The 13,754-nt window shown below is 39.6% G+C and overlaps 1 protein-coding gene across 3 annotated transcripts in view; it reads right to left on the bottom strand.

Moving 5' to 3' along the window:
• The window catches only part of ITPR2 (inositol 1,4,5-trisphosphate receptor type 2), a 591,729-nt gene that overhangs the window by 130,565 nt on the left and 447,410 nt on the right, over positions 1-13,754 (bottom strand). For all 3 annotated transcript variants that reach the window (XM_024991354.2, NM_174369.2, XM_059886107.1), the window contains 1 exon segment: positions 1,188-1,295. In XM_024991354.2, coding sequence (XP_024847122.1) covers positions 1,188-1,295 — 108 coding nt within the window.

Below are 13,754 nucleotides of genomic sequence, written 5' to 3'. Positions count from 1 at the left end.
CCTCACCACTGAGAACCCACAGAAGTCCAACTCCAACCACAGTCCCCAGTTCTCACAGAGAGGTATTAATTCAGTCCCTACCTCTGGCCCACCTGCTATTCCATCTATTCCTGATATTCTCTTCTAATTACTAACCTTGTTCTTTGGCCTCTGGGACCTTCCATAGAACCTTGGTGGTTTGATGATCTATTTGTATCAATTTCTCTGGCTTCCTAACTTTGCCAGCTTCTCAGCCCCTAAGCACCTGAGATAGTGAGCAATGTTCTTGCTGTGGGTACAAAAACCCCAGCTCGTGGGCTGCACTAGGTCAAGTCTCCCACCAAAGCTATTAATGTTCATAAATGTGAGCAATGTAACACAAGGTAATAATGATCGTTACTGCAAAGGTTTGGCAACAGTAAACAAGAAGGTACAGAGATTATGTACCCTGAGAGTTAACAGCAGTAATGCCATTGTGCACTCTGCTAAAAACTAAAAAATATCTGCTGAAATGGATGAATGCATGAATGTAAATTACCTTGACAGGCGTCAACTATTCTATTCACTTCTGCCTGATCATCTCTGCCAACCAGTGTCAAAATGATACCATAGCTAGGAAATGACAGCCAGATGGGTCTCACAACACATAATGATTAAGGCCATGTTGATCCACACCTCTTGAACTGCCACCAGCCCTTAAATAAGGGCTCATTTATGGGGGTGGGGCTCAACTGCTGCAGACTGAAATGGAAACTGTTAAACCATTTCAAGTCCATGCTATCAATATGAAAACTTACTAGTGCCTTCCATTTTCCCCACCCTTCCGTACACTTTCTTACACAGAGAGCTCTTCTTTAATAAGCCTTCCACAGTTTTTTTAAAAGATAAAATTTCTTGAATGATAGAATCTATTATAATAATCCTGTCTCTAAAATATCTTCCAGAACCAAAAGAAAACAAAAACAACTTTATTAATTACAAAGGAGAATTTGCATATAGTTCTGGTCAAAAAAGAAAGACAATTTTGAAAGATGTGCACATTGATTTCTTATAGACCACCCCTCACATCTCCTCTTTTGGTATATATGTTGACACTTTGACAGTTTACATCACCCAATTCTACGTCATTGTTCTAGGAAACAATTATGAAAATGGTCTGAAAGAGAAAGTAAACATATCTTTTCACGGTTGGACCCATTGATGGTTACCTCGATCTGTGCAGTATGGTTGGCATAATACTTCAAGGCTTCATCGCCATCATCTGGATCGGATCCTGGTTTGAGCATCTGCTGTAAAAGTTTGTTGTGGCGGGCCAACTAAAGGGAAAAGTGAGAAAAATGTTTTAGTTCTTTTTTCCCTCCTTTACTGAGGACAGGCTTTGAAAGTACTTTATCTACTTTAATACAGAGCTTCACAGTTCTGGGACTAATGGCAATTAATTCCATTTCAGGAAAGCATGTCTATCTGAAAGGTATAAACAATGACATCACTATAGCAATCTTGCATTGTTATTTGGTGATATAGGTTCTTAGCAAGGGCTTCCCATGTGGCACAGTGGTAAAGAATCCACCTGCAAATGCAGGAGACACAGGTTTCATCCCTGGGTGGGAAAACCTCCTGGAGTAGGAAATGACAACCCACTCCAGTGTTCTTGCCTGGAAAATTCCATGGACAGAGGAGCCTGGTGGGCTATAATCCATGGGGCTGCAAGGAGTCAGACACAACTGAGAATGCATGCATGCGTGCATGTTTTTAGCAGATGACCATGTCTTGCCCAGAGTAGGTATTCAGTTACTATTGTTGATTAAATATATATCTTCAATAAATGTACAATTGTGCCAAGAAGAAGAAAAGCCCACAATGATATATAATTGATATTTATAATAAATTTATAATACATAAATTTATAATAATTTTAATAATAAATTTAGACTACATGTACACATAAAATAACTTGATGAATACTGTGATAGTTCAATGGGTAGTGGTACCAATATAAATGGCAGCTTCTTATATGCACATAAATAGGTATTTATATTTCCTATAGCATCTAATCAAAGCTCTACAATTAGCAGTTTGTACTAAAATCCTATGCTTCTGCATAGTCAGATGTCAAAATTGCTGTTTTATGAGTACAGAGCTCAGTTTTATTAAAATTGAAACCGAACATTTAGAACACAAAAATTTCATTACAAATTATCTTAAATGGTTGTCAATAGAACTAATGTTTTTCTCTCATTTGAATGTCTATGGCATTTGTTAGCCAGTTCTCTCACTTTGTAGATAACTAATACACACTGCCTTCAGATAGCTCTTTTATGGTTGTCTTGAACAATCTCTAAAAACCTCATAATGTCTTTAACCTTTCAGATTTTATATTAAGCCCTAAGTTGCCTGAGGGCTTCTGGTAACAAAAACTCTGACATAAAATTATTTTATTCCTAGCACCATTCCTATCTCTTACTCTGTGCCAGACACTATCCTAAACATTTAGGTACATGAATGCAAGTGAACCTAGTAAGAAATCCTGGGGTAAGCACTATTATCCCCATTTTACAGACAGGAAAACTGAGGTACTGAATATTTAAGGAACTTGTCTATGAGAACATAGCTTTCGAGCTAATGATAGATCCAGTATTGAACTCAAGCAGGATGGTTCCAGAATCAATACTCTCATCAACATGAAAGAGCAATAGATAAGTGTTTGTATTATTCATTAAATGCTATTATAAATTATGGGTATGAAGAATAGTAATAAATTTTAAACAATAATCCTGAATCTATGAAACTAAATAAATATCATCCTTGTTAGTGATAATAAGGTAAGTTATACATTCATTCCATTGATGCTGCTCCTCATTTTTATTAAACTATTATTTTAGAATTGGCTTTCAGGGACATTTATAAATCACTCAAGAAATCCATTCCTGTTTTATATTTATATTTAATTTTTGACTGAAATGTGAATTATACAGATTTTATTACAAACCATAGTCATAAAACTTGTTGTGACTTGCAGGTGTTTCTAAAACTCTAAATGAGTTTCAAAAGATAAAATTATGGTAATCATTTAGGCATATTAGCATATGTTCTAGGAAATGGCCAGTTCTTAAAGGCATGAACCGGCATGATTTGTTTATCGATTGGATATGAGGTATGCGAGAAAGAGAGGAGTTAAGGATGACTCCAAAATTATTGACCTGAGCAAGTGAAAGTCTAGAAATGCCCTTTACTAAGGAAAAATGCAGGAGGAGCATTATTTAGGGGGTCAGTATCTGGACTTTGGTTTTGGACACAGAAAGCTTCAGATATCATTCAAAAGGAAAGACTGAGCAGGCTCTTGATGTTTGTCAGGAATTCTAGGCAGGGGTTGGGGATGGAGCTATATGGTAGGCGTTTTATATGGCTGATATTTAAAACTATGACCCTTAAAGAGACCAGCTGCCGTAAGCTTAGCCAGAGAAAGGAGACCTAAGGAACTCTGATAGAGGTTAGAAAGATGAGAGGCACCAACAAAGGAGACTGGGAAAGTTGGGCCAGTGAAGTAGGAACAAAGCCAGTGAAGTCGGGTCTCCTGGCAGCCAAAGGAAGAAAGAACTTCAAAAACAGAGGGCATGATCATCTGCATCACATCAGATGAGGACGGGGGAATTGGTCACTGGGGTTACCAACTTGGAAGTCGTGGTAACCTACAGAGTGGCAGTTCAGGCAGAAGTGCACACCAATGTCTAGTCGTCATGAGTTTAGATGAGAATGAGAGGAGAGGAAGTACAAACGACGAGTGTAGGCAGATCTTGAAGACTGCAGCTGTTAGGGGAGCCAAGAAATAGGGTGGTAGCTAGAGAAAGGGAATTACCATGAGAGTTGCCATTAATGAGACTGTGGTTTTGCTGGGTTAACAACATGCACAAAAAAAAAAAAAAGAGAGAGAGAGAGACAGAGAGAGGTGGAATTTAAGAGTCTGTGCAATGAATGTATATAGGATCATGGAATCTCAGCTGAATAAGGAAGGAAATGAAGCCAGGAGGAATGATGAAAAAGTGACAGGATCAACAAATTGTAGCTTCCAATGTGGTTTTTAAAATGTGTTGGGAGTTTGGTGTGAGGTAGGATCTCACCAGAGTGAGATCCTTGAATGGAGCTGACTGACAGAGAGCAGGGAGCAGGGATCAGCCAGGACCAGGTCTCAGGAGTGTCTGCCATCTAATCTCTATCTCCTACCTCTCGCACCTCCACACCACCCTGGTCCCAGGCTCCATCTCCTCTCGCCTGGAATTCTACAACAGCCCCGTAACTGTCTCCTGGCTCCACCTTTGTCTTCTAGATAACACCTTAATCCAAGGCCAGAGTCCTTTCGATCAGATCATGCCTCTTTCCTGTCCCAAATCCTCTGATGGCTGTGGTCTCATCTAGAGTCAGAGCCCAGTCCTCACTGAGGCCACGAAGGACGACAGAACGTGGCCCTGCTCCCTCTGTGGACTCCTCTCTGCCACCCTCCCCACAGCACCAGCCACACTGGGCTCCGGTCTGTCCCTTCAGCCTGAGAAGTGTGTTCCCATCGCAGGGTTTTGGCAGGTGTGGTTCCCTTTGCCTAGATGCTCTTCCTCTGGATTCCGACATGGCTTGCTCCCTTACCTACGTCAGGACTCCTTTCAAATACTATCTTATCAATAACTATTCTTTCAGAGAACAATTTATTCACCTCCCTCAACACATCTAACCCCATTTTCTGCTTTGTTTTTCTCCATAGCACATACTATGACGTACCCTATTTTATCACTGATCTATTAGCTATCTCCCCGCAAAGAATGTAAGCACATGCTCTCAGAGGAAATGGTTTTTCATCTGTTTTGTTCATGGCTGGAGTTTCAAGGCTTAGAACAGTGTCTTGTACATAGTATATGCTCAGTACATACATTTTAAAAATCAACTGAATGTCAGTCTTTAAATCTTAAATTATGGATAGCTTCCCAAGGTGAGACATTAACATGAATGATTTCTTTTCAATTTATTAAAATGCTTCACTTTTTTTTCTTCTCTGGTTTTTCTATTTTTAAATTGCCATAGAGTTAATTTACAATGTTATGTTACTTTCAAGTGTATAGGAAAGTGATTCAATTATGTGTATACATATAAATGTATATTCTTTTATAGAGTCTTTTCCATTATAGGTTATTACAAGATACTGAGTTATTTTGACCTGTGCTATGCAGTAAGTTCTTGTTTTTTTTTTTTAATCCATTTTATATATAGTACTGTGCAGCTCTTAATTCCCAATTCCTCATTTGTCTTTCCCCCTAACCCTTGCTATCCCCTTTGATAACCATAAATTTATTTTCTCTGTCTGAAAGTCTATTTCTTTTTTGTAAATAAGCTCATTTGTAAAAGAAATAAAAAGCTTTTACGTCTTTATAGTCACTTTATAGTGTCAAAACTGCTACAATTATTTTAAGAAACCACTAATGCTATTTTATATGATATAATCAATAGTACAAATCTATACAAATAATTTTTATTTCATCCAGAAATAAACAGAAACGTGGTAGGGCCGCTCTCTCCTTCAGTCTTAACGAAATGCTTTGTTTCATTTGTCTTGTTTGGTTGCAGATAAGGGGCTCCCTAAAAGGCACATTAGAGGCTTCCCTGATGGTCTAGTGGTTAAGACACCAGCGCTTCCAATGCAGGGAGCCTAGGTTTGATCCCTGGTCAGGGAACCAGACGTTGCATGTCGCAACTAAGAGTTTGCAAGCTGCAGCTAAAGATCCTGCATGCCTGAGTGCAGACTGAAAATCCCACGTGCTGCAACTAGGACCCAGCGCAGTCAAATAAATAAGAACATTAAAAAGACACTTTAAGAAAATGCTTAGGCCTCCTTTCACATGTTCAAACATTTATTTTATCTTCATTCATGATATGTAAGTAATCTATATAACTCCTGGGAAATTTGAAATATATATATATATTTAAAAGACTGATTTAGTTACATTTATGGCTGAGCCGGGTCTTTGTTGCCGCATGGGCTTTTCTCTAGTTGTAGCCAGCAGGTGCTACTCTAGTTGCAGTGCGTGGGCTTCTCACTGCAGTGGTTTCTCTTGCAGAGCACGGGCTCTAGGGCGCTTGGGCTTCAGCGTTCAGGGCCGCAGCATGTGGGCTCAGTAGCTGTGGCCTAACAGCTTAGTTGCTTCATGGGCTTAGCTGCTCCATGGCATGTGGGATCCTCTTTGACTAGGGACTGAACCTGTGTCTCTAGCATTGGCAGGCAGATTCTTTAACACTGAGCCTACCAGGGAAGCCCTGAAATATAGAATTCTTTAAAATAAAAACAAATTAGAAGTAATTGCCATTGTTTAAAACCTGGACATCTTTTACATTCTTTATAACTGATGGCCTTTCCTGACTAAAGTCACCTAGTTTCTTCTTCACTGTTCTGTGTTCAGATATTGCCCTTTACATTTCTAGAGAGTATAATTTTCCATATTGCCTCTTAGTAACTATTATTTTTCTTCAATGGGCTGCAAACAACCTTGAGAAAAAGTGCTTGGGCTTATTCACTTCTACATTCTCAGAGCCAAAAGCAGAACTTGGTACACCAAATAGACAAAAATAAATATCTGTTGGATAAATAAAGAAATGGGTTAATAAGTGACAGTCATTATGCATTTAAATGAGCAAAGACACGTATAAGTTTCAGTAAATTGTCTCAGTTTTCTCCTCAATAAATGAGAAAGGCCGAAGACAAAGAAATATGATTAGATATTAGATGACAGAATTCCCAGCATTGGTAGAAATAAAATATTTTAATATTTTTTCTTATCTCATAGCTGTTCACATACTTCTATTTCTTCTGCTAGATTGTAAACTATTTGAGGAAGAAGGAACTGGGTACTCAAAAACTGTTGAACTGAATCCTTTATGAAGCAAGGATAGCATTCCTATCACATAGGCAAAATACAAAAAAGCAGACTCTCTCAGTGATTCTGAAATGTGTGAAAATGTGTCAGTTTAGAGCTCTCTTGGTCCAAATTTATAGTTTACTAAAAGCACAGTACAAATTCTCAGAGACCAATGAACACACACCTAATTTTTTAAAATAAAGATTTAGTCCCCTATTTATGCAATTCTATCAAAAATATTCTGCAGAATGGCCACACTGACAACCAGAGACATCAGGGTTTCCTCAGAAATGGGCTCTTACTCCAGCCACATCTTGTCCACTCTACCAGCCATGTACCTTTTCCTATGATGCAAATAAAGAAAAATGACCCCAGCATCCGAAGATGCAATGGCATCATTTAGTATAATGTGCTCTGGAAACCAAAGGTGCAAACACTCACTAAGTTTCTGGACAAGTATGGTATGTCTGTCAAGAGTCATCACAGTAAGAAATATAATTTAAATCCTAATGAAAAACTGAAAACAGCTAATTTAAATAATCAAGGACAGCTGTCTTACAATATCCAACTTGACTTGCCAGAGACCCTCACCACAGCACTCAAAATCATATGATGTCACGACACACCACAGTCTGGAAAACCAGCCAACAATCAATAGTAGTAATCATGAGAAGCTGAACATGGGCAACAACACTGAATGCTAAAAGGGATAACGTCATAGGTGGGAAACCTCTGAGAACAGAAAAACTTGTAATCCACAGCAATAAATGTGAGACAAAATAGTAGCAATTGTTTTATATATGATATGGACATGGGATTTACACTTGTCATATCTGCTTAGTAAGTGATGGCCAAATAATTTTACCAATAAACAACTCCTATTAGCTCATTAACACAAACAGAAAAATTAGTCCTGAGATAATCTGTTGTCTATAACAATAATAAAGCTTTAAAACAAATTGCAATGCAATCATGGGGAGATATATTAGTGAGGAAAGGATCAAAAGCTTTGGTGGATAGTTACCCTTATAAAAGGACTTCCCAGTGGCTCACAGTAAAGAATTTGCCTGCAGTGCAGGAGACCTGAGTTTGATCCCTGGGTCGGGAAGATACCCTGGAGGAGGGCATGGCAACCCACTCCTGTACTGTTGCCTAGAGAATCCCATGGATAGAGAGAGAGGCCTGGCAGGCTGCGGTCCATAGTGTTGCAGAGAGTTGGACATGACTGCAGCAACTAAGCAGCAGCAGCAGCCTTATAAAAAAATCAGATCCCTCATAGCAAAAGACTTCCAAGAAGAGCTAGGGTTCTTTCACTATATGTGGAAAAGAAAAAATGAAAGTCATGTACCTTATTTAGTTAAATACATATGCAACACTGAATGGAATTTAAAATATGTATATGTATGTACACATACTTTAAATACAAACCTTATACATAAACCTACAGTAGGGTCTTTGACTAACACTGGGCAGTTTTAAAGTCCAAGATTGGGAAATAAAGATGATGGACCTGGGCTTTTCACTTTTAGCAGCAACTCTTGGGGAAACAGTGAAACAGTGTCAGACTTTATTTTTGGGCTCCAAAATCACTGCAGATGGTGATTGCAGCCATGAAATTAAAAGACGCTTACTCCTTGGAAGGAAAGTTATGACCAACCTAGATAGTATATTGAAAAGCAGAGATATTACTTTGCCAACAAAGGTCCGTCTAGTCAAGGCTATGGTTTTTCCTGTGGTCATGTATGGATGTGAGAGTTGGACTGTGAAGAAAGCTAAGGGCAGAAGAATTGATGCTTTTGAAATGTGGCGTTGGAGAAGACTCTTAAGAGTCCCTTGGACTGCAAGGAGATCCAACCAGTCCATTCTGAAGGAGATCAGCCCTGGGTGTTCACCAGAAGGACTGATGCTGAAGCTGAAACTCCAATACTTTGGCCACCTCATGCGAAGAGTTGACTCATTGGAAAAGACCCTGATGCTGGGAGGGATTGGGGGCAGGAAGAGAAGGGGATAACAGAAGGTGAGATGGTTGGATGGCATCACCGACTCGATGGACATGAGTTTGAGTGAACTCCGGGAGTTGGTGATGGACAGGGAGGCCTGGCGTGCTGTGATTCATAGAGTCGCAGAGTCGGACATGACTGATCGACTGAACTGACCTGAACTTGTTAAACCATTTCACATTTGCATTCTTATCATTAGGATTTTAGTGTTCATTTTAGTTTGGAGCCAAGTAAGGATGAGGTAAAAAAAAAAAAAAAAAAAATCAAGCAATTGCATTTGAATGTTATTCAACAATAATTATTCTTTGGCACCTCTCATCTGTGAACTTTTTCATGTAGTCTCCATTTTTATTAATTGGTAAAACTGACACAGCTATCCAAAAATCACAAAGTGAGCTGAAGCCTGAAGTCAGAATAATTACCTTATCTGCTCAGGTTTGGTACACTGCTTTTATACCAAATACTCTTCTTATTTGAGCTAGAAATCAGCAGAAGACGGTATAAACTAAAGTTTTACCTATTGTAACATGCTTAAAATATACAAGGCCTATATTTTCAAATTATCTGTTTTTCTCTGATTTTGTGATTCTACTATATGCAAAGCACAGAACTAGTATGGGATTACAGAGATAAGTGAGATACTTTATTCTTTTAAACAACTTACTTTTTAGTTGGAGGAATTAAAATGATTACAGGAATGTAATTCAAAGAGGGAACACAAGGGCAGAAATACAAGGAGTCACATTTGGGTGGTGATCCTAGGAAAGGAATCACACATGAAATGCATCTGATAAAGGTTTTTAAAGAATAGAGAAAATGAAGAAGGGGATGGAGAGGATGGCACAAAGAAGTTATTCTGTGTAGAGAGGGATCCACATGAACAAAGTCACAAAGAATGGGTAGCAGGAGACAAGACTAGAATTTGGAGCCAGACTAAATGCCCACATGAGGAGTGTGAATAGAGAATATGGCTGTGCTGCTGCTCCTGCTGCTGCTAAGTCGCTTCAGTCGTGTCCGACTCTGTGCGACCCCACAGATGGCAGCCCACCATGCTCCTCCGTCCCTGGGATTCTCCAGGCAAGAATACTGGAGTGGGTTGCCATTTCCCTCTCCAATGCATGAAAGTGAAAAGTGAAAGTGAAGTCAGTCAGTCGTGTCCGACTCTTAGCGACCCCATGGACTGCAGCCTACCAGGCTCCTCCATCCATGGGATTTTCCAGGCAAGAGTACTGGAGCAGGGTGCCATTGCCTTCTCCAGAATATGGCTGTAGATTGAATTATATCCACCAAAATGATACATTCAAGTTCTAACCCCCAGGACCTGTGAAATTGACCTATTTGGAAATACAGCAAGTTCTGTTCAATTTCCAGAGCATGTCCAATTATTCATAAGCCCAACAAAGTTAGCCTAGGTACCCAACTAACACAATCAGCTATATAGTGCAATACTATAGTAGGTTTATAATATTTTTCACACAAATAATACATAAAAAACAAATACACAAAAATAAAGAAAACATTTCAAATTTCACAGTACAGTACAGTAGTATCAGCTACATCACTGATGCTTTTATGCTTGCTCCTGGACATCTCAGGCTTGAAATAAAGACACTGCACTACTGTGCTACAGTACCATACAGTAAAGTACACACATCCCCTACACACACTTGTAGGGGATACATGCACTTGACAATGTACGCCAGACACATGAATCATTAAGAATTTACGTGACTGGACATGCGAATGCATATTTGCATCTTTGAAAGTTCACAACTTGAAGGTCTGTATGTAGTGGACTTACTGTAAGATCTTTGCAGACATAATGATATTAAGATAAGTCATACCAGATATTGGTGGGCCCTAATCCACTGACTAGTGGCCTTATAAGAAGAAGGAAATTTGGACAAAAACACACACACGCACACACACACACACACACACACAGAATGCCATCTGATGATACGAGAGATGGGAGTGAGACAAGCCAAGGAATACCAAGGACTGCCAACAACCACCAGAAACTAATAACAGCAGGAGGGCAGGATCTTTCGCTAGAACCCAGAGAAAGAGCCTGGCCCTGCCAGCACTTTGATTTAGGACCTCCAGCCCCCGGAACTGTGAGATAGTAAAAACCTGCTGTTTTAAGCCATCAAGTTTGTGGTAACTTATTACCACAGCCTGAGGAAGCTGTCTTAGTCTGTTCAGGCTACTATAACAAAAATATCATAGACTGGTGGCTTACAAACAGAAACTGATTTCTTACATTCCTGGCTGCTGGGAAGTCTAAGGACAAGGACCAGCAGGTTCAATGTCTAAGGAGAGCTCACTTTCTCATAGTCAGATGTCTTCTCATTATAACTCTACTGGTAGGGCAAAAGATCTCTCTCAGGCCTCTTTTCTATATAAGGGCACTAATCCCATTCATAAGGGCTCCACCATCATGACCTAATTACCTCCCAAAGGTCCTGCCTCCTTAATACCATCACATTAGGCATTGAAAGTAGTTGCTCAGTTGATTCTTTGCAATCCTATGGACTGTAGCCTGCCAGGCACCTCTCCATGAGCTTTCCCAGACATGAATCCTGGAGTGGGTTGCTATGCCTTCCTCCAGGGGATCTTCCTGAGCCAGGGATAGAACCTGCATCTCCTGCATTGCAGGCAGATTCTTTATGATCTGAGCCACCAGGGAAGTCCCCACATTAGGCATTAGGATTCAACATAAGAAGCTGGGGGGAAGGTACATAAATACACACTAAAAGAATGGAAACAAACTAGACTTTAGAAAGCAAGACAAAGGGCGCATCTGGGGACTGGTCATGGGGTCATCACAAACTTTATCATTATTTTTCTTATACTATTTAAGCTTGGAAGCAATTATAACAAAATTTTTAGCAACAGATATTAGGCCCTTACAAACAATTGCAGTTTAGGACCATGAATTTTAAATCATTATAACTAAGTTCAAACACATCTTTATCAATCAAAATAGGAACCGTTACAATCAACACTTTTTTGCCAAGGAGAAATAAGTTTCACACTCATTCAATCTATAGAAGAAGCTAACACAAATACAAACCATAAAGGAATTTTTCTCTTAATGTGGCAAGATAAACTGAGATCCTTATCTATTCTTTTTGCTTCTATTAGAAAAGGAGTCAGGAGATTAGAGGGAAGCCGTTTGGGATTGGTGTCATCTGCCCAGATCCAATCCCAGGACTGTGAGGTCCTTTATAAAGAAAGTAGACCAAAGAAGAAATAACTCTTCTTCCAGCATATGGATGCCACAATTATTATTATTAGAATAGGGTCAAAGCCATGACAAGAAGAAGAAAAGGTTTTCTCACATGAGGTAGTTCAGCAGTGTGGTCTTGGCAAGAGAACAATCACGTCACCATGGCAGGAGTTGTTTGTACTAAGATACGTCAAAGGAGAACTGGCTTTAGGCCCTCCAGGTAGACAGGAGAACACCCCTCCCACCTCAGGCAGTACAGCCCAGGCCACAGGAAATCCCCATTAATATTCGGCTCATGTTTGAGGTTAAGGAGTGAAGGGCTCCTTTCACAAGGAGAACATGATGGCTTTTTTCGCAAAGGAAGGAGGTGACATTAGAGACTGGGGGAGAAGTCAGGTAAGAATGAGACAAAGCGGGAAGAGTACTAGAGAGGGACCATGGGAAGCAGAGGGAAGTATGGATTCACCACCAAATAGTATAATGGGATCGATCAGCTGGGAAAAGTAACAAGTCTCAGTCTTTCTTAAAAAGTTAATTCACAAGTCCCTTTTTCTCCTTCTCAGGTTTCCTGTTACTCAAACACAGTTGTCCATATTACCTTGAGCAGTATTTGGACTGTAACCAGAATGAAAGAGGAAAAAGGCAATATTTGTTTTTCTGGATTTCCAAACAGGCTCCTAAGAATCCAAAGAGAAAGCCCTTAAGAAAGTGTAATCAAGAGGAAAGCTGGCAATGAACAGGGGAGAGAATAGATTGGGCGTTCATTCAGAGAAATACAGTTTGGCACCCTGGGAAAGAGATGGGGCAAATTTCTTAGTACCTTGCCAGGCAGCTGTGAAGGATTCGTGGACCACCAGCCCAAAGGATCCCAGACCTAGGAAAGCATGAGGTCTCAAACTGTTTTCTCTCATCATGGCACATGTACACATCCAAAAGGAAGTAAAGCTGGTCCTTTCCCTTCAGTGCAGGACTGAGGGAGGGACCCTGCAAAGCCAGTATTACTCTGTTACAGCATTGTTATCTAAGGTATTAAAGAAACATAGCTTTTACTTATCTAATATTTAAAATAAATCCTTTATATTTCTTAGAGATCAGTTTATTATTTCCATCTTACAATGGTAGCCAATCTAAAGATAATGGGAAATAACAAGAAATTTGCCAAAATTTTTAAAACTCCTAATTTCCAAATGATCTAGACTCCTATTCATGAGGGTCTTTCTAAAATGATAGTAAAACCAATAAAAGACCTTTAGTGATCATAATAAATATTTGACAGCAAACCCTTGAAGCAAGGCAAAAAGGAGAGGGAGGAAAAGGGCAAGAGACAATGCACTTTAAAACGACTGAAGGTAATAAGTTGTCTTTGTACTAGAGTTTTGCCATAAAGCATTACAAATTGTTGTGATGAAGAATCTAGCTTTCCTGCTGACTGCTAATACTTACGCTAATACAAAGATTCTCAGAATATGGCCCACAACCGGTGACATTAGCATTACCCGAGAACTTGTTAGAAAGGCAAATTCTAGGGCCCCACTTCACCTTCAGAATCAGAAACCCTGCAGTTGGGGTCCAGCAACCTGGTTTAACCAGCCCTCCAGGTGATTTCAATGCTGCTAAGAGTTGAGAATCCTTGTCCTTAATACATTTTTA

Source organism: Bos taurus, chromosome 5 (genome assembly GCF_002263795.3).
Source record: "Bos taurus isolate L1 Dominette 01449 registration number 42190680 breed Hereford chromosome 5, ARS-UCD2.0, whole genome shotgun sequence".
Classification (NCBI taxonomy): domain Eukaryota; kingdom Metazoa; phylum Chordata; class Mammalia; order Artiodactyla; family Bovidae; genus Bos; species Bos taurus.
This window is presented reverse-complemented; position numbering and strand designations above follow the sequence as displayed.